This window comes from Poromitra crassiceps (assembly GCF_964638095.1).
Source record: "Poromitra crassiceps genome assembly, chromosome: 30".
NCBI classification, from domain to species: Eukaryota; Metazoa; Chordata; class Actinopteri; order Beryciformes; family Melamphaidae; genus Poromitra; species Poromitra crassiceps.
Genome location: NC_139652.1, coordinates 1,281,925 through 1,309,853, shown reverse-complemented (window position 1 = coordinate 1,309,853; position 27,929 = coordinate 1,281,925). Strand labels below are relative to the sequence as shown.

The 27,929-nt window shown below is 44.1% G+C and overlaps 1 protein-coding gene across 1 annotated transcript; it reads left to right on the top strand.

Moving 5' to 3' along the window:
* Positions 1-27,853, top strand: gpia (glucose-6-phosphate isomerase a). The gene is made up of 18 exons (XM_083663310.1): positions 1-234; positions 3,393-3,483; positions 6,335-6,403; positions 8,501-8,620; positions 8,779-8,862; positions 15,069-15,215; positions 16,442-16,513; positions 17,073-17,117; positions 17,780-17,833; positions 18,146-18,206; positions 19,206-19,249; positions 20,239-20,391; positions 21,537-21,666; positions 21,906-21,982; positions 23,426-23,554; positions 23,948-24,023; positions 25,663-25,729; positions 27,371-27,853. The coding sequence occupies exons 1-18, from the start codon at positions 116-118 to the stop codon at positions 27,492-27,494; spliced, it is 1,662 nt and encodes a 553-aa protein (XP_083519436.1). The 5' UTR covers positions 1-115; the 3' UTR covers positions 27,495-27,853.
* Positions 27,854-27,929: the final 76 nt, after the last annotated feature.

Below are 27,929 nucleotides of genomic sequence, written 5' to 3'. Positions count from 1 at the left end.
GCCCATCTGCCCTCTGCACCCTGTTCTGCTCACACAACACAACACAACAGAACACAGCTACTGGACTGTCATTCTGAAGGTTACCGCTGTCAGTGTCACCAGTTAACTTACCACCATGGGACTAACAAACGACCCGAACTACAAGAAACTGGAGCAATGGTACAAAGCCCATGCTGGGAGCCTCAACATGCGGGAGATGTTTGACGGCGACAAGGACCGATTCAACAAATTCAGGTTGGGAAAACACAAATCTATCATAGTGTGTGGATGGTAAAATGTGTTGTAATAACTCTGGCAGGTGGGCGTGATGTTGGCAGAGTTGTCCACTGTTTTGTGCAGACGTGAAAAGCGTTAGCGTTACAACAGTGTTAAAGTAACTCTGCATTGTCATTGACACAAAGCTGTCAGTGCTATACTATAGCTAACGTTACAAGTTCTATTGACATTAGGGAGTATTGCACACAGTGCTAGCTACAGTACATCCACTTCTGCCTCTTTAGCTACAAGGTCATCATTTCTAATCTCAGTTGTCCAAGTGGAAACTATCACAAAGTTATATTTAAGCATTAGATTTATTTCACACACTAATTCTTGGACCTGCTTCCTGTAAATGTACATTACACATACAGGCCTTCATCCACAGTGAATCAAATAAGCTAGCTTACACAAGCTGGCTTGCTATTTGCTAACGTGAAAAGGTCCATTATCGGACAGTTTTGCTAGCTCTCGGGTGCGGTTTAACAGCTAACAAACCAGCGATTAACAATGTCAAGTTTTAACGAGAGGTCCATTATCGGACACACCGTGTGTCCTAATGACACAAGCGGTCGCCCAAAGTTTGCTGCAAAGGGGAAAGAAGCACGTCAGTCAGTCAGGGACTTGTCCGATAATGAACGCATACATGGCTATCCATGATTGCTGTCTGTCGACAAGAGCTGAGCTCAGGACGTCAATCCGATTTGGACTCGTTAAAGTACATAACGTTAGTTATTACGTTAACGTTAGTCATGCTAAAGTACATAACGTTAGTTAGTACGTTAACGTTAGTCATGCTAATAGCACCAGCACTCACTAACATTTCCACAATGAAAGTCTGACTGCAAAATGAATGCGCTTCCTCGTTTCCGTCCATTCATTCAGTGACTACGTGCGACTTGACACATCTCTAATAAAACGAAGGGACGACACAAATAAATACTGAGTTTTAATGAACAACAATTCATAATCATAATAACCACAATCAAATAAAAATCTCGTTATTCTGCCATGTAGCTTTCATATTTATTTATTACAGTTACTACAATTAACTGTTTAGGTTGCAGGTGTGCTTTCATTGGTTTACAATTATTTATTTATTTATTCATTCATGCATTTATTTATTTATTTGACAACCACTACGTTGTGACTGAGACTGAGCCAATCACAAGTGAGGACTGTTTTATAAGAGTGAGTCAAGGCTTTCATAAGAGTGAATCTCACGTTGTAAAGGAGGCTCAGTCTGCCAGCAGCTTCATCAGTGCAAAGGCTGCTGCTGCTGCTGTAGCTGTATATGTTCCGCATCACACAGCCTTCCATAAGTCAATTGGGCGGCTCAGGCGTTCAAAACGCTCTCCTACCCGTCTCCTATGTCTGATTGCAGATCAGAAGATATAATAATCCTCCTACGGAAGCCAGTAGTTTAGGCGGGGGGGGGGGTTAAAATGATACTGCTGCGTGAAACAACCGTTAAAAAGCAGTCTTTCCACAGCCTGTGTCAAATGTACAGCAGGGTGTGTTTGATCTCACTATCATGTTGCACCGCTTGCGAGCAAACAACATTGCAGTCACACGGATATACGGCGACACAGTCATCAAATCATCAAATCCAGCGCACCTATACGAAGCAAAATGTCATTATACTCAAACTCCCAAGGTTCCTGTTGGCACTAGGAAGCTTCTCCTCTCCTAAACTTGGCAGAGGCTGTGTAGAGACTGCTTTTAAACATTTGGTTCACACAGCAGTATCATTTTAAACCCCCCCGCCTAAACTACTGGCTTCCGTATGAGGATTATTATATTTTCAGATCTGCAATCGGACGTCGGAGACGGGTAGGAGATCGTTTTGAACGCCCGAGCCCCCAAATGACTTATGGAAGGCTGTGTGACGCTCGTTCAGAGTGGATCACAGAGAGGAACATAGTGGCTGCTGCCATCGATAGAAAAGCTGAAGGAGGATCCAGCATCATACTCTGTAGGGCTGAAGGAGGATCCAGCATCATACTCTGTAGGGCTGAAGGAGGATCCAGCATCATACTCTGTAGGGCTGAAGGAGGATCCAGCATCATACTCTGTAGGGCTAAGCTGAAGGAGGATCCAGCATCATACTCTGTAGGGCTGAAGGAGGATCCAGCATCATACTCTGTAGGGCTAAGCTGAAGGAGGATCCAGCATCATACTCTGTAGAGCTGAAGGAGGATCCAGCATCATACTCTGTAGGGCTGAAGGAGGATCCAGCATCATACTCTGTAGAGCTAAGCTGAAGGAGGATCCAGCATCATACTCTGTAGGGCTGCACAATATATTGTTTCAACATCGTCATCGCAATGTGTCCATGATGCACAATAGTCACATCGCAGGACTTGCAGTTGCAATGTCAAGTAAGAAGGCAAATTAACTCCAACATGTCAGGCTATGACTTTTTTGCTGCTTGATACTCGGCACTTAGCACACTAGCATCCTGCCAATCACTCTGACTGCAGCTAAAAACACTTGCTGCTACGTCACCCACACAGGTTACCCACTACCTTCTTAAAGGTACAAGGCTTGATGAGCTATTCAAGTCATTTGTTAAAAATTCCTGTACTTTTTCCTATCGTTATATATATATATATATATATATATATATATATATATATATATATATATATATATATATATCTCGCAGAAAGCAAATATGTCCGTTTTTTCCAATAACATCAGCCTAGTAGAGCCTACCATGAATATGCACACAATCCTCATATGAGACTGCTGCTCAATCATGTGTGCTTTCTCTGGCTGAAGTTGTGCTACTTGTTGAAAAGAGATGTGCATGCTTGAAAACCACTGATCTATGAGATGCACAAGCTTTGTGTATTTAGACATAATTGTTTCATGTATAAATAAACATTTATAATTTCACTTTTAGCCTGTGGGTCCTCTGTCTTCTCAGTGACTGGTCAGATAAAAACCATTTATCAGTAATTGGTACATAATTATCTGGAAATATGAAGTTGTATCGCAAATTTGTTTTCTGCAGCTTTGATCCTTGTGTTAGCAGGAAGTGTTGCTTGTAATTAAAGTGGAAGGAGCTTGAATCACCTGTCTGTGTTTGTGTGCTAAATGTAGCTATGCTGCTCTTATTCTCTGTTGCACAGCACAACCCTGGAGACAGGCGATGGAGAAATCCTGCTGGACTACTCCAAGAATCTCATCAACCAGGAAGTCATGTCCATGCTCCTCGCCATGGTAACCTGCACCTCCATTACAGTGTTTCCTCATGTCTTTAGCCTTAGAAATAACACACACACACACACACACACACACACACAGAGTGCACACGCAGAGCCGGTGTTCTATCAATCTATGCTACCTATTGAGATGTGCTACGTAGCGGTTCTGCACATGTTAAGTAGCACATCTCGATAGGTAGCACAATGCATTACTGTCTTTCAGAAGCTGCAGCGGGCTCAGTTTTAAATCCAGAGTGAGGTTTCTGGTATTGTATGAAACTCAATGAGCTAAGGCAGTCGTGGTTCTCAAAGTTTTTTTTTGGCTTCAGCACCCTGCCTGATTTCTGAATCCAACTACCCCCTTTACCCGACGACAACATTTTGCTTAGAAAACTGCAAGAGAGAACTATAGCATCTGATGCAAAGAATGAATGATAACCCACTTTTTGAAGAATATATCATTCCAAAATAAAGCATTTAGTGCCTCCATTTCATTTATTTTTACGATTTATTCTTAAATGTTTACATTTTCCCCTTTGTCTCAAGTACCCCCTGTACTACCTCCATGTACCCCTAGGGGTACGCGTACCCCAGTTTATGAACCATTGCCATGGCCCTAAGGTATTCATTGGTACCAAGTAGGGATGTCAATTTTCGGTTAATTTCACTTTCGATTAACCGACGCTAATAATCGATTAACCTATCGGTTAATTCATAATTTTTTAATATAATTTTTTTTTTTTTTTTGTTTTTTTTTTGTCTATATAACAGATTGTTGTTGTTGTAATGTTTACATAAACAGGAAATAAAGCTCTCAAAAATATATTTCCTTGTCATCCATATAAGAGCCAGAATGATTTTGGAATGATTACCTGATCAAAATGTGGCAATAAACTTATAAATTTCAGCAAAGCCAACAAAAAATAAAGGCATAATTCTAACACAAAAAGCATTAACATTTCAGCATCTAAATAGACACGCCTTGTTTGGGCATGAGGTCATTGAGTAAATAGACCAAAAAAAAAAAAAAAATTAATATTAACTGATAGACCGACAGCAATAACCGAACAACGACGTTAGCGACGGTTAATCGATTAACGGTTAACCGTTGACATCCCTAGTACCAAGCATGTCATGCTAGCTTGTTGGGGAAGGGGGCTAAATACATTTTGGTCAGGGAAGAAACATTTTCAAAAGGGGTCCCTTGACCTCTGACCTCTCACCTCAAGAGGGAGTTTCGAGAGGTGGCGAGTCACGCCGGACTGCCCTGATTAGCTTAAAGCAGTGACTCTTCTGCACTGCTTTCTGTTTGCAGTCTGAATAGAAATCAATATGTTACCAATACTAATATAGCATCAGCGCTCATTTAACCAGTTGGCTATTTCATGTGTTAACATGACAAAGAAGTAAGATGTATGGCTGGCTGGCTTTGCAACTGTCTTGCCAAAACAAGAATCATATTCAGCCTTTGACATTAATTTAAAAATAAATAAAAAAAAGTCAGGTAAAATTGTGAGTGGCTGGTGAAATGTAGGAATCCGGCACAGTAGCTGGTGGATCAAAAAGTGAATTTCCCACCCTGGATAGAGACAGCTGATCCTTTCTCTTGGTAAATGTACATTTCACTGCAAATGGGCCATTAACAATTAAGCAGTCACCTGTATGTGACCTGTCACATGAAAACCTTACTTCCATGATTAAAGGATTGAGTCTCTGAACGAGGAGATCCAGTCCGTCCAGCTCACTGGCTTTTGGAGATCTAAGCTCATGGAGCTCCACTGGCATCCTGCAGGACAGGAATGTCACTTGGCACCGGCTGTGGCTCAAATCCATCTCTGCTACAGTCAACTAGAACTTGGGCCTCAGGTTCTGACCGAGCTTAAAGTCAACTCTACTTTCTACTGGGACATTACAACACCTTATTTGAGTGAAATCTTTCTTTTAGCCCACAGTCACAGCGGGGCCAGAACAGAACAGAACAGTGGCTTTGTTCAGCAGCAGCATTGTGCTAACGTCTGTGGGCATGTAGCAACGCAGCCAAAGCACGTTGTCACACAATATGACCACTACTTCCTCCTCACACTGATTTGCCAAACAAAGAACGCTCCAGAGTGTTGGCACACACAGTGTTGTCACATAGTGTTGTCACATACAGTGTTGTCACATAGTGTTGTCACACACAGTGTTGTCACATACAGTGTTGGCACATACAGTGTAGGGGTGGGAATTGTGGAGTAACTCACGATACGATACGGTCACGATACTTGGCCCTCGATAACGATATTATCACGATACAGCGATTCTGCGATAATCGATATATTGGAAGAAATGTAACCTACGATACATCACGATATCTGTGTAACTGAAGAGAAAAAAATACCCCTAAAAGGCAAGAAGCAGGTATTATGTATTTATTAGCAGAATTGACATGAACTCTCTCAGAGTTCACTCACTCACTCATACCATTTTCGATACCACGGAGGAAAAGTTACACATGAAGTCTTTTTATTATTATTATTAAAACAAGAAAACAATCTATTTTTAAGTTGTCTTAAGTAGTTAATGGGGGGTGGGGATTAGAGCTGGGTATTGGTTCAAATTTCAAGAATCGATTCGATTCCGATTCACAAGGTTGCGAATCGATTAATTTCGATCCGATTCGATCAATTTCAATATTCGTGTTTTTTCGTATTAGTTTTTAATTAATGTAATCAGTTACCACTTTATTTATTTATATTATTATATTTGCCTTATTTATATTTTTGATAAATACGATTGCCAAAAATCGCTCGTGTGTCAGGCCAGCAGGGTCAGAGCCTAATAATGTGTCTCTGTCTGTACAAACGCTTCTTTCCTTCTGCTTGCAGGCCAAGTCGAGGGGAGTGGAGGAGGCCAGAGAGAAGATGTTCTCAGGGGAGAAGATCAACTTCACCGAGGTACTGATGGCTCCCTGGAAACACTGTCAAACCCCTTGCTTAAAGGGGGACTTACCCCCCCCTCCCCCCAGATTTCTGGCAAAACGGTATTCTACTTGATTTGAAAATTCTGCAGGCAAGATGGCTGCCTATATAGTCCCTTGTACCCATCTTGTGATGATGGGATCACACCAACCGTGACGCCCGCCACTTAGACACACAGACAGACAGACAGACAGACACACAGACAGACAGACACACAGACACACAGACAGACAGACACACAGACAGACACACAGACAGACAGACAGACAAACAGACAGACTGTATCAACACCTGGCAAAGTACTCAAAATGGCTTCTGTTAGTTCCTGCTACAGGAGCACATTTTGCCATGATGGCACACAACACACACACACACACACATGCACGCGCGTGTGTAATGGCAGCTAGTGGTCGTGCTGTGCAGTGAGTCAACTCCTCTCGACGCCTTAAGAGACGCCCTAGCGACAGATGTGAGGATGGCTTGAGCCTCCTTGCTAGAGTGTACGTGTCCGATGCCGAAGGTTCCGAGTTTGATTCCCAGCGCGGACTGTCAACACAACGCAGGTTATACTTCCTGGCCTGTCAACACTTTTATATCTCATATAGAGAACCCGATCAAAAAATTAAAACTGAAATTGGGTTTCTTTTATCGTCACACGAGGACATGCTTTACATTTGCTGCCAGCAAAAAGTGTGTTGCTGCCACCTTTCTTCCTGTATTGGATTATGGCGACCTTCTTTATACGAATGCTGCAAAATGTCTGCAATCTCTGGACTCTGTGGACCATGGTGCCCTGAGATTCATTACAAGTTGCAACGCCCTCACTCGCCACTGTACTTTATATGGCAGAGTTGAGTGGCCCTCATTGGCTGCACGTCGTCTCTCACATTGGCACCTTTTTATATATACAGCCATTTTAGGCCTACTCCCCCATTATTTATGTGGCTCTATTTCAATAACCCAGAGTACTTACTCTTTACGTTCCAACGACTACTATCTGCTAAATGTCCCCAAAGTTCGCACTGAATTCGGCAAGCACTCCTTTATGCATTTTGCACCCGCTGCTTGGACTTCACTACAGAACTCTGAACCTGAAGGAACTAGTTTCTCTTGGAACATTTATATACCTTGTAAGTCATTTGGAATCAGCCTCATATTGTTCTTGCTCCTGCTTTACATGAAAGTTCCATTATTTCACTTTATTGCTCTGACCAGATTGTATTTGTATATATTTTGTTGTTGTTTGATTTGGTGTTGTCTTATTATGTCATTCTGCATTGTCTGTTTTTAACTGTTGAAACTCAATGTTTTAAGCTGCTCTCTTGACCAGGCTTCCCTTGGAAAAGAGATCATTGTGTCTCAATGGGACTGACCTGGTTAAATAAAGGCTAAATAAATCAAAATAAAAAAACACAACGCAGGTTATACTTACTGGGTGAAAACAATACCAGCAGAAAGTAGCAGTAGCAGAAAGATATGGTTCCCCCGGAACATCCCGAAAAATAATTTCAACCGTCTTGAAGTCAGTGTAAACCATCCAAAATTCTAAATGTTATCCTGTTCCTTTGTTATTGTCATCTATAGTGGTTATTTGCATAAAAACACACAATTTGATTAGGAAATGATTGTATCTTTATTTAAATATGTGCTTTGATTAAAAAATAATAACTCAATTTGTAACTTGTGTTACTTAACAATGTAACTGGTATAATATTACTGAAATCCTATTGGTAATAAGTTATATTACTGAGTTACTGCTAAAAGTAATATATTACATGTAATATGTTACTTTTGTAATGAGTTACCCCCAACACTGCCTAGTAGTCACGCTCCCCCTCCATACACACTAACTGGTTGTGATGCAATGGTGTTGCAGTGTCCTCAATGACACTGCAGTTTGTGCAGACTAATAATGACACAGAAGTGAAGCTACATTACGCTATGAAAAATTTATATTTGCTGTGTGCGTGTTTCTGTTTATCTGTGTGTGTGTGTGTGTGGTGTGTGTGTGTGTGTGTGTGTGTGTTTCTGTTTATCCGTGTGTGGTGTGTGTGTGTGTGTGTGTGTGTGTAGGGCCGTGCTGTGCTCCACATCGCCCTGCGTAACCGTTCAAACACACCCATCCATGTCAACGGCGATGACGTCATGCCAGAGGTCAACCGGGTCCTGGAGAAGATAAAGGCCTTCTGTCATGTGAGTACTGTTGTGTGTGTGTGTGTTTAAATGACAGTTCTATATCACATGGTTTCACCATACAAGTCCAGAATACCTGCAAACAGCGACCAACCCGTCCACGCTCTCAAGCCTTGAGTACATAAAGGTGGTGACCTTGTGCATGATGCTGTTTACAGAAAGTCCGTAGCGGGGAGTGGAAGGGCTTCAGCGGAAAGTCCATCACTGACGTGGTCAACATCGGCATCGGAGGCTCCGACCTGGTGAGTGGATCCTGCTTGCTTTTTCTACTGCAGTCTGATGCCTCAGATGGTCTGGATGGAAGTGATTCACATCATGTCAGTCTTGAAAAGTTTGGGTTTTTTGGACGAAATCCTGGAAAAGTACAGGGAAAATACTGTTATTCAGTTCACATATGCTGTAAATATATGACTGCACTTTTTACATACAGTAGTTATAGATCCAAATTACATTTGATGTATTGTGATTATAATGTTTGTTGTGTAGAAAAATCTTCAGTTACAGACGAATATGGGCTCACTAATATTTTTGAAATGCACTAGTTATAATATTTTATATATATATATATATATATATATATATATATAATTTAATGGTGTTTAATAGACCCATCTAGAGTGGACATCACAGGGTTAGTTGTGCATGCATCGCGGTATCCGAAACTCTGAGGAACTGAAGCCGAAACGAGAGAGATCCCCGGAATACAGGAAACGGACATCTTGTGCCGTCTAGACGCTGGACATTCCCACTATAGGAATATGATGATGTCCATCACTGCAACTTTGTGATGTAGTTGGATCCTAGACCCATCCTGACTGAGTACGGCTCAGGAAACCTCACCCCATTGAAAGAGTTATCTTATTTGTGTAAGGTAACCTGTCTGTTGCTGGAAAAGCTTTCAAATACGTGGAGGAGGCGTCCGGATCTTCCATATTCCTATGACAGCTGAACCGCTAGTTGTAACTTTCTGCAACCAGTTCAGCTCCGCCCACAAAATACATAATCGCTGTTTACAAATATAAAAAGGGTCTATAGTCACTAGCACTTTACAAAGGAGTAAAAAAAAAAGAGAGAGAGAAGAATTGGCAGCAAACGATGGCAAGAAACAAAACTAAACCATAAAATATGAATAAAAACGTCATTTACATGACACGAAATCTAAAACAAACACAAAAGTGATTGAAAAGAGATTTAGCCAACCCAAACTCTTCAGTAGGTTTTTTCATCATCAGCATAAATCAAATTGAACCCCAACCGAAATCTTGAAATCCGATCAAGGTGATGTAGCACGGAGCTTGATGTAGTTCTTGAGTCATCAGTGGTGTGTAGCCTAGTAGCTTACTGTGGAGCTTGATGTAGTTCTTGAGTCATCAGTGGTGTGTAGCCTACTGTGATTCAGGTGGCTGTAGTATTTCCCCTGGAGCGCCGCATGGCTTCAGTAATGCAGCACAACAGCTGTAGGCTGAGTTAAAGCCTGGATCTAGAGACTCTAGATCAGTGATACTCAACTGTGTGGCCCGCGATGGAATTGCAATTTTTTTTTTTTTTTTTTTTTTACAGTGCACCCGAACGCAACATGCAAGATACCCGCTGAATAAGTGTCCAAATGTTCATGTCATTCTGGCAAATACTCCACTTCTGTTATAGCATTTCAGTCTGGAATATGGAATATCTTTCAATAATCTATGATTTAGCTGCTAAATTGTCAAATACCGCCGTCTGCTCGCTACCCAGGCACTTATGTACTGTATGTACTTAACCTAAGTAACTATCCGGTGTGCACAACATTGTCAGACTAAACTCCGTCTGACACCTACAATCCGCTACAAAAAAATGTATATTGATTGTTTATTAACTGGCCTTCTATCATTTCACGAAAGTGGCCCCCGGGCAAAGCAAGTTGAGTATCCCTGCTCTAGATCATGGCTTCAGTAACGCAGCACAGCAGCTGTAGGCTGAGTTGAAGCCTGGATCTAGACTCTAAATACAGAGTCAGTAACGCAGCACAGCAGCTGTAGGCTGAGTTGAAGCCTGGATCTAGACTCTAAATACAGAGTCAGTAACGCAGCACAGCAGCTGTAGGCTGAGTTAAAGCCTGGATCTAGACTCTAAATACAGAGTCAGTAACGCAGCACAGCAGCTGTAGGCTGAGTTGAAGCCTGGATCTAGACTCTAAATACAGAGTCAGTAACGCAGCACAGCAGCTGTAGGCTGAGTTAAAGCCTGGATCTAGACTCTAAATACAGAGTCAGTAACGCAGCACAGCAGCTGTAGGCTGAGTTAAAGCCTGGATCTAGACTCTAAATACAGAGTCAGTAACGCAGCACAGCAGCTGTAGGCTGAGTTAAAGCCTGGATCTAGACTCTAGATACAGAGTCAGTAACGCAGCACAGCAGCTGTAGGCTGAGTTGAAGCCTGGATCTAGACTCTAAATACAGAGTCAGTAACGCAGCACAGCAGCTGTAGGCTGAGTTAAAGCCTGGATCTAGACTCTAAATACAGAGTCAGTAACGCAGCACAGCAGCTGTAGGCTGAGTTGAAGCCTGGCTCTAGACTCTAAATACAGAGTCAGTAACGCAGCACAGCAGCTGTAGGCTGAGTTAAAGCCTGGATCTAGACTCTAAATACAGAGTCAGTAACGCAGCACAGCAGCTGTAGGCTGAGTTAAAGCCTGGATCTAGACTCTAAATACAGAGTCAGTAACGCAGCACAGCAGCTGTAGGCTGAGTTAAAGCCTGGATCTAGACTCTAAATACAGAGTCAGTAACGCAGCACAGCAGCTGTAGGCTGAGTTAAAGCCTGGATCTAGACTCTAAATACAGAGTCAGTAACGCAGCACAGCAGCTGTAGGCTGAGTTGAAGCCTGGATCTAGACTCTAAATACAGAGTCAGTAACGCAGCACAGCAGCTGTAGGCTGAGTTAAAGCCTGGATCTAGACTCTAAATACAGAGTCAGTAACGCAGCACAGCAGCTGTAGGCTGAGTTGAAGCCTGGATCTAGACTCTAGATACAGAGTCAGTAACGCAGCACAGCAGCTGTAGGCTGAGTTGAAGCCTGGATCTAGACTCTAAATACAGAGTCAGTAACGCAGCACAGCAGCTGTAGGCTGAGTTAAAGCCTGGATCTAGACTCTAAATACAGAGTCAGTAACGCAGCACAGCAGCTGTAGGCTGAGTTGAAGCCTGGATCTAGACTCTAAATACAGAGTCAGTAACGCAGCACAGCAGCTGTAGGCTGAGTTAAAGCCTGGATCTAGACTCTAAATACAGAGTCAGTAACGCAGCACAGCAGCTGTAGGCTGAGTTAAAGCCTGGATCTAGACTCTAAATACAGAGTCAGTAACGCAGCACAGCAGCTGTAGGCTGAGTTAAAGCCTGGATCTAGACTCTAAATACAGAGTCAGTAACGCAGCACAGCAGCTGTAGGCTGAGTTCAAGCCTGGATCTAGACTCTAAATACAGAGTCAGTAACGCAGCACAGCAGCTGTAGGCTGAGTTAAAGCCTGGATCTAGACTCTAAATACAGAGTCAGTAACGCAGCACAGCAGCTGTAGGCTGAGTTAAAGCCTGGATCTAGACTCTAAATACAGAGTCAGTAACGCAGCACAGCAGCTGTAGGCTGAGTTAAAGCCTGGATCTAGACTCTAAATACAGAGTCAGTAACGCAGCACAGCAGCTGTAGGCTGAGTTGAAGCCTGGATCTAGACTCTAAATACAGAGTCAGTAACGCAGCACAGCAGCTGTAGGCTGAGTTAAAGCCTGGATCTAGACTCTAAATACAGAGTCAGTAACGCAGCACAGCAGCTGTAGGCTGAGTTAAAGCCTGGATCTAGACTCTAAATACAGAGTCAGTAACGCAGCACAGCAGCTGTAGGCTGAGTTGAAGCCTGGATCTAGACTCTAGATACAGAGTCAGTAACGCAGCACAGCAGCTGTAGGCTGAGTTAAAGCCTGGATCTAGACTCTAAATACAGAGTCAGTAACGCAGCACAGCAGCTGTAGGCTGAGTTAAAGCCTGGATCTAGACTCTAAATACAGAGTCAGTAACGCCGCACAGCAGCTGTAGGCTGAGTTAAAGCCTGGATCTAGACTCTAAATACAGAGTCAGTAACGCAGCACAGCAGCTGTAGGCTGAGTTAAAGCCTGGATCTAGACTCTAGATACAGAGTCAGTAACGCAGCACAGCAGCTGTAGGCTGAGTTAAAGCCTGGATCTAGACTCTAGATACAGAGTCAGTAACGCAGCACAGCAGCTGTAGGCTGAGTTGAAGCCTGGATCTAGACTCTAGATACAGAGTCAGTAACGCAGCACAGCAGCTGTAGGCTGAGTTAAAGCCTGGATCTAGACTCTAGATACAGAGTCAGTAACGCAGCACAGCAGCTGTAGGCTGAGTTGAAGCCTGGATCTAGACTCTATATACAGAGTCAGTAACGCAGCACAGCAGCTGTAGGCTGAGTTAAAGCCTGGATCTAGACTCTAGATACAGAGTCAGTAACGCAGCACAGCAGCTGTAGGCTGAGTTGAAGCCTGGATCTAGACTCTATATACAGAGTCAGTAACGCAGCACAGCAGCTGTAGGCTGAGTTAAAGCCTGGATCTAGACTCTAGATACAGAGTCAGTAACGCAGCACAGCAGCTGTAGGCTGAGTTAAAGCCTGGATCTAGACTCTAGATACAGAGGAAGCAATGAACACTTTATGATGCAATGACCTGTGGGTTTTCTTTGCACTCTCATGCAGTCATTTTGAAATGTGCTTCTGAATGAGCACATGAATTGAAGCTGATTAGGAGTTTGTACATTTGAGTGAGTGAGTGATTAAGTAAATACAAGTGAGGAGCTTTTTAAGCAATATCACACAAGAGGCAGTGATGTTATACTGTAATATTGTCACGGTGTGATTCGGTCTAATCACAGCGTGACAAAAGTATAACATCACTCGCTGCACCATCACAAGGCGAAACGCTGCGCCAACATCAAAGTGCCTCGGCGAGGCTTTTGCACGTGGGATATGCTGCTGGTGTGTCCCAACCGTGAGAGAGCAAGCAATCAATCAATCTATCAGTTTAATACATGTCCCAGAAGGGCACTTTGGTTCACATCAGGCAGTAGTGGATATTACAACATCATTACTAGTTTGAGAATAGTATTAAAAGGCACACTTCAGAATTGAGATACATTATTACTAGTTTGAAAAAGTAATAAAGGCACACTTCAATATTATACAATACATATACATTTGTTGCAATATGTACAGATTCCAAATTCTGTTTTCATGGCTGCAGCAGTGATGCAACAGGTCAGGGTCACCCAAATCAAGCAAATGCTGGATTCTCCATTCCTATTGACCTTATTCTTTGCCCACACATGGACGCTTCCGCATTACGTCATTTTGTAATAGTATTTCCGTTTTGACTTGCCAAAAACTCCGCAGGCAACATGGCTGCGCACACTCCGCATCTAAACTGCCAGAATTACTCCCCCATAAAGTAACATATCTTGGCCAATACGTATGTAACATGCAAAATAAAACAACCCGTAATATCTTAATTTTATGTAGAATGCAGAGGACATGTAACCGTTTAGTTAAACTTGCATTCCAGGGATATTGTGCTCTTAAGATGACGTTAGTGGAGTGGACGTTAGGTTGCGCACCTATGTTAGGTTGCGTAACCTATGTGCGATTCGAAATAACGCATCCGAGATAGAAACGTTATGAATATAGCCACGTTATAAACAACAAACTAACGCTGGTGATCCGTATGGAATCAGTGTTACTCGAAATGGTTAACGGTTATATCAATTTGGTCATTCAGTGGCATTTTACTGCCATATAACATAACTAACTAGTGGCTAATATTATTAGCCACTAGTGGCCTTCGCAACTAGCACTGAACCGGAAGAACAAATACGTTTGCGTTGAACGCGGAAGAGAGAAAAAGTGGGCGTGGTGAATAAGGTGAATAGGAAACACAGCAGCTTTCAGCCGCTGCTTGGGGTTTGGCAATGGACCCCGACTTCTCTGACTTCCTGACTTCTGATGTCACCAACAAGGAAATATCCGTACTCAAATATAAGGATTGACATGTTCTTTCATTTCAAATAAAACCAACAAATGTGACAATTTTTATCACCTAAGTTATTTTGTGATCACGACGCTTCATGACAATCCATCCTAAAACACTCGCCGATGTAAAATGTTTGTAAATTCTCGATCGTAGTTTCATCAGAATCCAACCAATAAAACACACACAAAAAACATGCATAATTTGCCAGGTAAATTGACATTATCAACTCATAAAATTACATAAAGAATTATGAAATGGATCAGGAAAATACTAAAACATCTAAATAAAATATAAATAAGCATGGTGTGAACTAAATGTCTATTTTAAAATAATAGTATAAAATATAAAGTATAGTATATCTGTGTGACTGTGTTCTCTGCAGGGCCCTCTGATGGTGACAGAGGCTCTGAAGCCGTACTCGGCCGGCGGACCCAACGTGTGGTTTGTCTCCAACATCGACGGCACTCACATGGCCAAGACCCTGGCCAAGCTCAACGCAGAGACCACCCTCTTCATCATCGCTTCCAAGGTGGGGATGCATACGCACACGCACACACACGCACGCACACACACGCACGCACACACACACACACACACACACACACGCCTGCTGACAGTCAGAAACAGACAACCTTCTGTCTTTAGTGGATAGATCAATAAGGATCTCTGCACCCTGGCCTCTCTCTCTGTCTCTGTCTCGCTCTGTCTATCTGTCTGTCTCTCTCTCTCTGTCTCTGTCTCTCTCTCTCGCTCTGTCTGTCTCTATGTCTCTGTCTCTCTCTCTGTCTATCTGTCTCTCTCTCTCTGTCTATCTGTCTCTCTCTGTCTCTCTCTCTGTCTCTCTCTCTCTCTCTCTGTCTATCTGTCTCTCTCTGTCTCTCTCCGTCTCTCTCTCTGTCTCTCTCTCTCTGTCTATCTGTCTCTCTCTGTCTGTCTATCTGTCTCTCTCTGTCTATCTGTCTCTGTCTCTCTGTGTCTCTGTCTGTCTCTCTCTGTCTCTCTCTCTCTGTCTCTCTGTCTATCTGTCTCTCTCTGTCTGTCTATCTGTCTCTCTCTCTGTCTATCTGTGTCTCTGTCTCTCTGTGTCTCTGTCTGTCTCTCTCTGTCTCTCTCTCTGTCTCTCTCTGTCTATCTGTGTCTCTGTCTCTGTCTCTCTGTCTGTCTCTCTCTCTGTCTGTCTCTCTCTCTCTCTCTCTCTCTCTCTCCCTGTCTCTCTGTCTCTCTGTCTCTCTCTCTCTCTCTCTGTCTGATTGTGAGCACATAAAAAAAGAATGGCTCTGTATCAAAACGGGGCCCTGAGTGGCTGCCTAGTGTACTCAAAATGGTGACGTAGAAATTTCTGCAAACTTAACTAGTACCGTAACTATCAAAATGTGAAGCCTTCTAACTACAACAGAGTTTAGAGTGCAACTTCTAAACATTCTGTACACAAAATGTGGCGTTGAAAATTGGTAGGATGAAATGTATATTATATTTTGGCCAGTGAAAAATATTCTTGGCAGATTTCTTTGATTGCCATGCATGGTCAGGTGGGACGAGAAGTTTCATGACCAATGGGCCCTTGAACCCTGTTAAAATCCCTTTTTTATCTTTTGAAAAATTAATGAGAAATGTATCATTTTCTTCGGTCCTGAAAAATATAATTATTACAGATAGGTGTTTTTTTTTTGTCTGACAGCAGCAATTTCCAGCTTGGTATATAAATGCATCTGCTCTCTGCTTCTGGACTCACGTTGTGCTGTGTCACCTTTGCAGACGTTCACCACCCAGGAGACCATCACCAACGCAGAGTCTGCCAAGGACTGGTTCCTCCAGACAGCCCATGATGTGAGTGGATTCCTACCCTCACAGCCAATAGGGTGGCAGCAAATGGAGTGACAGCCAATAGAGTGACAGCGTTTGCCCACAGCCAGTGACGGAAAGAGACTTTTCTGGTTTCAGCTCATTGAAGTGTGCAGTGGAATGATTACAAAACGAGTCAATAGGTTAATGTGACACCTACTCTTACAAAGCAAAAACTGATCATGTGATGTAGTATCTATGTTTAGCCTGAGGGGCGCTGTTAAGTTACCTACCTGTGAAGTGACCTGTAACAACGTGGAAGAAGACATTCAGTAAACTGAGACAAGCTCGAGACAACAAGCCTGTTCCTTAACACATCTGTATTCCAAACGTCATATACGTTACAGATTAGCGTGTGTTTGATAGGACAGTAGGTAACTTCACTCCTTGGTTGACAGCTTGGAGGAGATGATGCGTCTGTATTTGCGAGATGTTTGTAAATGGATATAGTGTTATAGTATATAGTGCTGAAGGGCAGGGTGAGCTGTGTGTCACATGGTGTGTCCATCAACCTCATGTTTTCTGCTCTTCCTCGGCTCCACAGCAAGCTGCCGTCGCCAAGCACTTTGTGGCTCTGTCCACCAACGCAGTAAGTGAACATTCAGTCCACATTCACTTCACTTCAAGATCATCTCACAGATCTTCATGTCAATAAATGTCTCTTAAGTCACTATCGATAGTGACTTAACACAATGGTGTTTCTTTTTTCCTGACACCTCCCCCCCATTTTCTCCCCAATTGTACTTGGCCAATTTCCCCCTGCTGCCCCGGTCGCTCCTCCACCCTCTGCTGATCTGGGGAGAGCCGTAGACTAGCACCATGCTTCCTCCAACACATCCACAGCTGCTTCTTTTCACCTGACAGCGGGGAGCTTTCTTTATTTGTTTATTATAAGGATCCCCATTAGTCTGCACCAAAGTGAAAGACTACTCTTCCTGGGGTCCAAGCACATAACTTAAACATTGGAGCAGTTACAAACAATGAAAACAAAGAAAAAAAACTTACTTGACATTGCATTCTCAATATGTAAAAATCACAACACAAATGGGCTCCAACTACAAAATCGAAGACTTACTTAATACATCAATAACAGAAATGTATCTCGTTATTCATAACGGCATCTTTTAACTTCTTCTTGAAAGAAAATTGATGTTCTTTTAAGTGCATTCCACATTCACTTAACTGAAGCAGATAGTGAAGTGGTCCTGATGCATGACGCTCCTCTTACCTCCTCTCTCCTCTCCTCTCCAGCCCAAAGTCGAGGCATTCGGCATCGACACAGACAACATGTTCGAGTTCTGGGATGTAAGTTTTTACTGTTACTGATGTGATGATCGCTCTTCTACACAAAGCAACTACTGCTACTGAGTTCACTGTGTGGCCTAACATGCTGTGATGCTGAGGTTGATGACATGTGTCTTCATGACACATGATGCTAATGTTGATGACATGCGTCTTTATGACACATGGGTTGAATGAAAAAGATTTGTAATGTTATTTCCTGCATAATGCACTAATTTACCCCTTCACATGTTGTGATGTTTTGGTTGAAATGAGGCTTTGCCTGTGCTCTGATTGGTCAAGTGATTGTGTGATGTCATGTCTGCCTGTCCTCAGTGGGTTGGAGGCCGTTACTCACTGTGGTCAGCCATTGGTCTGTCCATTGCACTGCACATAGGTATGTTTGCACTATTTATTGATGCCTATGATCTTATCAGATCCATACGTTTCTTCTACCCATCTTTGTTTATGTTTTCACTCAAATACATTGAGCATGGTTTGTTTTTATTGACTAAAGCTAATGGCATGGACAGCATGCAACAGAAAACAACTTTCCTGTGTTGTATTCTGAAATAAGCTTAGATTTAATATGGGGGGAGTACTGAAAAAGTTATTTATGTAGAACTGGTATTGGAAATGGTAATGGGTGTTTCCAATGATTCCCCCCCCCCCCCATTATACTCTTATCAGTGTTTTTTTTCTGTTTTATCACTGTGCGAAGAACCTAAGCTATTCACCACGCCCACTTTTTCTCTCTTCCGCGTTCAACGCAAACGTATTTGTTCTTCCGGTTCAGCGCTAGTTGCATTTTGTGGCTAATATTAGCCACTAGTTAGTTATGTTATATGGCAGTAAAATGCCACTGAATGACCAAATTCGATTGATAGAACTTTTAACCATTTCGAGTAACACTGTTTCCATACGGATCACCAGCGTTAGGTTGTTGTTTATAACGTGGCTATATTCATAACGTTTCTAACTCGGATGCGTTATTTCGAATCGCACATAGGTTACGCAGGCGCAACCTATGTGGGTTTCAGGACGAAACAGCCTCGACTCCACTAACGTCATCTTAAGAGCACAATATTCCTGGAATGCAAGTTTAACTAAACAGTTACATGTCCTCTGCATTCTACATAAAATTAAGATATTACGGGTTGTTTTATTTTGTATGTTACATACGTATTGGCCAAGATATGTTACTTTATGGGGGAGTAATTCTGCCACTTTAGGAGGGGAGTGTGCGCGGCCATTTTGCCTGCGGGGTTTTTGGCAAGTCAAAACGGAAATACTATTACGAAATGACGTAATGCGGAAGCGTCCATGTGTGGGCAAAGAATAAGGTGAATAGTCACAATGTATGCTACAGTCACCTCTGTTGCGTTCTGTGTTTTAGGTTTTGAGAACTTCGAGCAGCTTCTTGCCGGAGCACACTGGATGGTAAGACAACTGTCTGTCTCACCCTCTGTCTGTCTCACCCTCTGTCTGTCTCACCCTCTGTCTGTCTCACCCTCTGTCTGTCTCACCCTCTGTCTGTCTCACCCTCTGTCTGTCTCGCCCTCTGTCTGTCTCACCCTCTGTCTGTCTCGCCCTCTGTCTGTCTCACCCTCTGTCTGTCTCACCCTCTGTCTGTCTCACCCTCTGTCTGTCTCACCCTATGTCTGTCTCACCCTCTGTCTGTCTCACCATCTGTCTGTCTCACCCTCTGTCTGTCTCACCCTCTGTCTGTCTCACCCTCTGTCTGTCTCACCCTCTGTCTGTCTCACCATCTGTCTGTCTCACCATCTGTCTGTCTCACCCTCTGTCTGTCTCACCCTCTGTCTGTCTCACCCTCTGTCTGTCTCACCCTCTGTCTGTCTCACCCTCTGTCTGTCTCACCATCTGTCTGTCATCTCTCACAGCTCACTGCTGTGCTGCTGCCAACTCTGTGCAAGTCACGTCTTGCCTCTGCCAGAGAATATGAACGTGAATTTCCCTGAACAAACACAAACGATTTGTTGACTGCTCAGTGCTCGTCAAATGGGAAAACCCTTACAGAAAAAACACATGAGGTTCACATGTGTCCACATGTGAAATTTCACATGTGAAACCCATGGGAAGCCACATTATGCTCCACATGTGGAAAACAACATTTACATGGGTTTCACATGTAATCACATAGATTTCATATGTAATCACATGGGAATTTACATGAGTTTCACACATTTCACATGTGAAAACGTTCCAAAACCACACGCTTCCCATGGGCACAGCACATGTTTCACATGTGTTCATATGTGGAATTTAACATGTTTTCACGTGATCACATGTGAAATCGCACATGTGAAGTTCATGTGTTTTTTCTGTAAGGGAAGGTTGAAATCAACAATCCTGTCACTCCTCACACAGCTGCTGCTCTCTGATGATCCAGAGTTCCTTTCTCTCACCAGGACAACCACTTCCGCAGCACTCCTCTGGACCAGAACGTGCCGGTGCTGCTGGCGGTCCTGGGCGTCTGGTACATCAACTTCTTCCAGGCTGAGACCCACGCCATGCTTCCCTACGACCAGTACATGCACCGCTTCGCCGCCTACTTCCAGCAGGTCAGTGTGACAGGGGGGCCGGGCAGAGAGCATCTGTTGGGAGGAGATGAGGAGGAGGAGGAGGAAGACGAGGAGAGGCTTGACACTAGGCCTGGGCGATACATGAAAGATGCACCAAAACTGACACTGGCTCTCTCTCACCAAACCACATTTCTACAAAGGACTGTGGCTCCTGCATTACATCGCTGGCTTGCTGGGGAAGCTAAGCAGGTCTGCCTGTGGTCCGTCCTTGGATGGGAGACCATCTGGTGCTGGGAGAGGTGTTGGAGGACCCGTAGGTGGTGCTCTTCCCTCTGGTCTCATGAATAATATCCCCATCCCCAATGCCCCAGGGCAGAGACGGGGACTCTGTCCTGTGAGAGAGCACTGTCCTTCAGATGAGACGTTAAACTGAGGTCCTGACTCTCTCATTAAAGATCCCATCTGCACTCTTCTTAAGAGTAACCCTGATGCCCCACAGAGGCCGTTCTTCCATCATGGCCACCTAATCATCCCTCGTTACTTAATTGGCACATTCAGTCTTCAACTCTCCACCGTGATGCTGATGTGTGCTGATGCTCATCACCCAGGTGGGTGCTACACATCAGTGGTGGAGGAGTTCCTCCTCCCCTCCTCCATATTATTATGATCGCTAGCGTAATACCCGTGCAGTGTATGGAGTGTAACTGTTGTGTTCTGCTTATGACCGTGTGTTGGCACACTGGCCAGTTAGGACCATAGAGTTAGGACAGACATTTCTGCATCTTGTGTGTTGTGTTCCCCAGACCCATAAATCCGTCCAGTAGCTCCCCAACAAATACAAAAACATGAGCATATAGTGTTTGATGTACATAAAAAGAACTGCCGCCATCAGATTTGTGAAACACGCATTTAAAAATAATTGCGAGTTCCCTCAGTTCCCCCTCCCTGGAGCTGTAGGGTGGTTCCCTCTCCCTGGAGCTGTAGGGTGGTTCCCTCTCCCTGGAGCTGTAGGGTCGCTCCTCCAGCAGCTCCTCAACTCGCCATGACTACAGCCAGACCTCCTGAAAGATTCAGCGTGATCGCACGTAAAGCGGCAGAGCTGTGGCCGAACACAATTCTGCTCACTCACACACACACAGACACTTCTTTAGAGGATTATGGTGACATGTCCGTGCTGTCCGCAGGGTGACATGGAGTCCAATGGGAAGTACATCACTAAAGATGGCGCCCGTGTCAGCTACCACACCGGGCCTATTGTCTGGGGCGAACCCGGGACCAACGGACAGCACGCCTTCTACCAGCTCATCCATCAAGGTACTGCACCAGTCTGACCATACCACCCCCATCTGACAGCGTCAGGTGGAATTTGAAAACTGGATTCCCAAACCGTTTGGGGTGAAACAACACAATTTTTCAATTGATGTCAATGATTTAGCCCTTCAATTCAGATCTACTCAACTGGAGGTTAAAGTGGCTGATTTGACTCTTGGAATTATTGTATCTGGATGATTATAATTGTACTGAGTAAACTGACATGGCCTCGTCTCCTCCAGGCACCCGAATGATTCCTGCTGACTTCCTCATTCCTGCTCAGTCACAGCATCCAATCAGGGACAACCTCCACCACAAGGTAACGCCCCACTGTGCCGCTCTGCCACCATCTCTGATGCAATAAAGCACTTCTCTTTATTCTCAAAGCAACCCTCTGTAGCCAGCACCTCTGTAGCCACCCCCATAGAAACCCTCTGTAGCCAGCACCTCGTGTCCACCCCCATAGAAACCCTCTGTAGCCAGCACCTCGTGTCCACCCCCATAGAAACCCTCTGTAGCCAGCACCTCGTGTCCACCCCCATAGAAACACTTTCTCCTGCAAACCCTCTGTAGCCAGCACCTCGTGTCCACTCCCATAGAAACGCTTTCTCCTGCAAACCCTCTGTAGCCAGCACCTCGTGTCCACCCCCATAGAAACGCTTTCTCCTGCAAAGTAGTGCTTCATGGGAAGAATAGTTCAGAGTAGTTCAGGGTTCGATTCTGACCGGCGTTCATACTGGAAATCCATGTGTAAAACCCTGGGAGCTCTCAGCTCTCCTATAGAAAACATTATCTACACTTCGGCTTGTATGTATTTGTATAACAAGCTTTATTTTCAGAAACTCCAACAAGAAGTTCCTTTGCAGGAGCAAATCCTCATCAGTGTCATTCCTTAGATAATACCAGAATAATACTAATGGAAGTTGCACGATTTTCTTCACTCTGGTACTTTGTATTACAAAAAAAAACAAAAAAACATTTCAACACACGTTCAGCAACAATAGTTTTATTTTTGAAAGGAAGTTAGAAGTAGTAGATTTTATTCTGGTCAGCTTGACACTGGCTTCCACAGTGTTCTTTGGAATGGTTTATGCTTCTGCAACAAGATGAGAGATCAGCCTCCATGACAATCTGTTAATCAAAAAACCGTGATGTCACTTTGGACTACGGTTGTCAAAAGTATTGATGGTATCGATGATAAAAAATGAAACGATACAATAATCATTTGCAACAGGTATTGATAGTATAGATACTAAAAATGTGAAATTGATACAATACCCATTTGCAAACATACTACAGATTTTCCCTCCCTATCATTGGTGGGTATCTGTTGCTTCAACAAGCTAAAAGTGTTGTGATAGGCTGATGACTAGAGCAGGGGTAATCTGATGTGTTCCGATAGGCTGATGACTAGAGCAGGGGTAATCTGCTGTGTTCTGATAGGCTGATGACTAGAGCAGGGGTAATCTGCTGTGTTCTGATAGGCTGATGACTAGAGCAGGGGTAATCTGCTGTGTAAGGGCAAAACAAATTATGAGTTTTATCAGGCCTAGATTATGGAGAAGTGTGCCCCTAACCCCAACTGCTGCAGTGGAGCTGCTCAGTGGCCAGCAGATCAGACTGTGGTTGTACTAGGCAGCTTCCAGGTGTGAATGTGAACAGGGCGCTCCTGAAAAAGAGAGCATTGCTCTCAGTGAGACTCCCCCTGTATAAATAAAGGTTAAAAAAAAATCCTGGTGGCTAACTTCCTGTGCGTTTACAGATCCTGATGGCTAACTTCCTGGCCCAGACAGAAGCTCTGATGAAGGGCAAAACCTCTGACGAGGCTCGCAAGGAGCTGGAGGCTGGCGGCCTCGGAGGGCCGGCCCTGGAGAAGCTGCTGCCTCACAAAGTAAGACCATGAATATGTGTTCTCGTCTAAGCATTTATATTTTGTAGAGAAACTGTGATAATAAAGACTCATCTGAGCGTATGATGCAGCCAATAAGACAGAGAGGTTTGTTTTGTTTGTTTGTTGCTTTTTCTGCATTGGTCAGCTTCACATTCTTACATTTGCACACATTCACAGTGGGAGCTGCTCAATAACATGCTGTCGTCTGCTGCTGGTTCAGGCACCTTTATGGATTTACTGGGATTGTGTTCATTCACTTTTGTCCCACACACCACACTGTCTAAAACAGACCATCCACTTAGGCTAAGCTCATTATAATGTGTCAGAGATTTAACACCACTTCAAACGTTTACATTTGAAACACTCTTATTTCTTCTCCCTCTCTCATGTAAGGTATTCGAAGGAAACAAACCCAGCAACTCCATTGTTTTCAAGAAGCTGACTCCATTCACGCTGGGAGCTCTGGTCGGTAAGTAGTGGGCGGGGCATCAGGTCATGAGCCAGGCAGGGAGGAGGAGCCAGAGGGCATCAGGTCATGAGCCAGGCAGGGAGGAGGAGCCAGAGGGCATCAGGTCATGAGCCAGGCAGGGAGGAGGAGCCAGAGGGCATCAGGTCATGAGCCAGGCAGGGAGGAGGAGCCAGAGGGCATCAGGTCATGAGCCAGGCAGGGAGGAGGAGCCAGAGGGCATCAGGTCATGAGCCAGGCAGGGAGGAGGAGCCAGAGCAAAGTATTCATGATGTAGGAAGAGTGTCTCCAGGCCAGTGTTGTTTTGGGAACAACGTCATAATTTATTTAAAAACTACAGGAAATGACTCCATAAGCATAATAGGGTTTATGTATAACAGAGGTGCGCACATTCTTTCCTATGAAGGGCCAAAAATGTATCTGGATAGAGGGCTGTGGGCCAAAAATAAATGTTATATAAAAATGTATTCTATTTTATAGACAATTTACATTCTAAATATAAAATACATTTTAAAAATAATAAAAACATGATTAAAAGTTTGATTTAAAAATTATATATTAGTTAGATTTAGAGTTTATTGGGGGGGGGAGCTTAAACATTTTCAAAGGGAAAGACACCTTTCTGACAGAAAGTGCATGATGCAACTCAAGGTGCATAACCCTAACTCTACCCATAGAACCCATTCTGATTCAGATATAACCCTAACCCCATAGAACCCATTCTGATTCAGATATCTTGAGGTGAGAGGTCAAGGGACCCCTTTCAAAATTACCATGCCAATCTTTTCCCTTGCCAAAATGTTGCCTAAATTTGGAGCGTCAATTACCCCCCTTGCCGGGGAGCTAGGTTGACATGGTTGGTAGCATTCCTTCAAATGTATCGATTTCTTAGGTCTTCTAGTTTCATATGGTATAAGAAGCATCACGCTACCTTTTAAAAATGAGCCCACCACAGCCTCCGAGTTTGTTTGTTTCATTTTTTGTCAAATCCATGGTTTGCCCGGGGCCCCAAATTGGTCAGCCATGATGTGTGAAGTGGCCGTTCAGCGTTCACACCATACGCCGAAGCAATGCCAAAGTCATGCTGAAACCACACAGTTTCATTTCGTTGTCCTTGTTAACAGGTGAGGCGTTCACACCAGCCACACGCCACGCTGAAGCCACGCCAAAGCCGCACTGAAGCAATCGTTCAGGATTCAGTCCTCTTTTCCAAGCGTGAAGCTTGAAGCTGCCAGGCATGAATTCAATGGATGTGTTGTGGGCGGGTACCACTCTCTTTTCCAGTGTGCCATGACCCTGCCCACACCTTCCACTGACTTCATGCCTGGCAGCTTCACGCTTGGAAAATAGGACTGAATCCTGAACGATCGCTTCAGAGTGGCTTGAGCGTAGCTTGAGGAAGGCACGGGCGCAGCTGGTATGAACGGCCTCGCCTGTTAACAAGGACGCCGAAATGAAACTTGTGGGTTCAGCGTAGGTTGAGCGTTGCTTTGGCGTATGGTGTGAACGTGGGTTTAGGTCAAAAATATAAATCAATGCTAATAATGGTGACAATCAAGACATTGAATTCTACAGCCTTGAGAATGTGACATTGTAATCTAGCTCTGTGTATAACAGAGTTCACCTGGTGTCTGTTTTGCAGCCATGTACGAGCACAAGATCTTTGTGCAGGGAGTCATGTGGGACATCAACAGCTATGACCAGTGGGGGTGAGTGACTCCGCTTCACCTCTTTCAAAACAACATGAGGGTTTCCACTATCGCCTGCCAAACACTTGACTTGACACATGAAAAGCCAACTTGAGACTTCACTTGACTTACGTTCTGGTGACTTGAGTTTGACTTGTACTTTGATGACTTGAAAAGGTTTCTAAAAGTCTTAAGATGTATTAACTTGATACTGGACTCTTTATTTTTACATTTAGAGTGGACAGTATACTAATGACATGGACTTGACTTGGTAATCTACATTTAGACTAAGTTGGACTTGCCTTGAGACCTGTGCCTCAAGACTTGAGACGGACTTGAGACTTGAGCAGACTTGGTCACACCCGTACACTGCAAGGCCGCCTGCTATTGGTCCATGATCGGTGAGGCGCGTGCTCACTGGACAGGCGACCTGTCAATCACGCCCAAAAGCATATTCTGCTTTATCATCTATTTGACTCTAAATGGGAGCATAATTGACTAAATGAACATCAGGCTGTGTTGAAGAAGACTTGGAACTACAGATTGAGAGCATCAAGTCATTGTTTTACTGAGGTAAAATACATCTAGTGAGAAGTGGGTCATTTCCTCATAGACTTCTATTCACCTTATGTAGCCCCGCCCACTTGACCCAGATGTGTGATGACTTCCTGTTCAAAACACCGTCTGTTTTACCTGCTCACTAGCACTGTACTGTCACAGGAAGTGTCAACACAATAGGAAGTAACTGGCTGACCCCTGTGTTGGAACATAAGGTGAATAGAGAGCCGCAGGGATGACGTATTTTTGTAGGCTGAATGCGGAAGTCCCGAACTTCCTGGTTCAACACTGTTTCTGTCTATGGGATTTTTGAATGGGTTTTTGGCGCGATGCTTCAAATAATGTCTGTGGGCAACGCAAGTTTAATCAAACGCGAACCAAGGTTCAGCGGGATAATCTTCACACATGAGGACCACTTTCATGAGTTTTGAAGCGTAAATGCGAGCCCTAGAAGTAAAATGCTCCAGCTAAGCTAATCCAGAACTACACACTGTCGCATAGGCTTCCACGTCACGTCAGCACTCAACCTGGACTGTTGTTGATGTGCACTGATTACCCCGGGCTGAACGGGGCTGAACCAGGTGAGGGAAAGAGAATTTCCGTGTTCGCCCTTTGAAGTGGTGACGTTATTGACGTATATATCCCCATCGACTCAAAAGTGTAGTCTCATTTAGCCGTTTGCTAGCTAGCCGTCCTTTTAACGGCACATAAAAGCTTCAAAACTCATAAAAGTGGTCTTCATGTGTGAAGATGATGTTACTACCATCTGGTTCGCGTTTGATTAAGCCAGCGTTGCCCAGAGAGCTTTTTAGAAGCATCGCGCCAAAAACCCATTCAAAACTCCCATAGGCGAAAACTGTGTTGAACCAGGGCTGTTAGCATCGATGATTTCCGGACTCGTTACTGCGGCTCTCTATACAATCGAGACTTATTTTTGCAGCCAGTGGAGTCACCTCCTGCTGGCCATTAGAAAGAATGCAGGTTTAAGGCACTTCTGCCTTAAACCCCCCCCCCCCCCCCCCCTCCACACACACACACACACACACACACGCACACGCACACACACACACACACACAGTTAATCTTCCCTGCTCCCCTCCACAGTGTTGAACTGGGAAAGCAGCTGGCGAAGCAGATTGAACCAGAGCTGAAGGACGACTCTCAGGTGGTCTCTCACGACTCCTCCACCAACGGCCTCATCAGCTTCCTGAAGAAGAACTTCAGCTAAATCCTCTTCCCCTCACCCTGCCCCCCAGTGTGGCCCTCCACCTGAAACCCTATTGGCTGAACTAACTCACTATGTAGTCCTCTCATTGGCTGAATTATTCCACGGTAGCGTGTTCCCCGGGCACCGCTGTCTTCTGACCCATCGGAATGAGCACTTTATGTTTGTGATCACCGGTCTAATCTGAGTGTTAACGTGAATCATGAGACTTGACTGTATGTAGGTGTGTGTAACCTGAAAAGGGAATACCAGTTGATTTTTAGCAGGGGGAGGAACCATCTCCCACTGAAATGTGCAGATATTACTGTAGGTGACAAAGTGCCCCACACTCAATACAATAAAATGTCATGTTTGTCACTTTATGCTGTTGTTTTTCTTTGTTTTGGTTCTAATGAGATGTTTGTATGAAGGTTTTGACTGGCTGGATGGAGTGGAGGG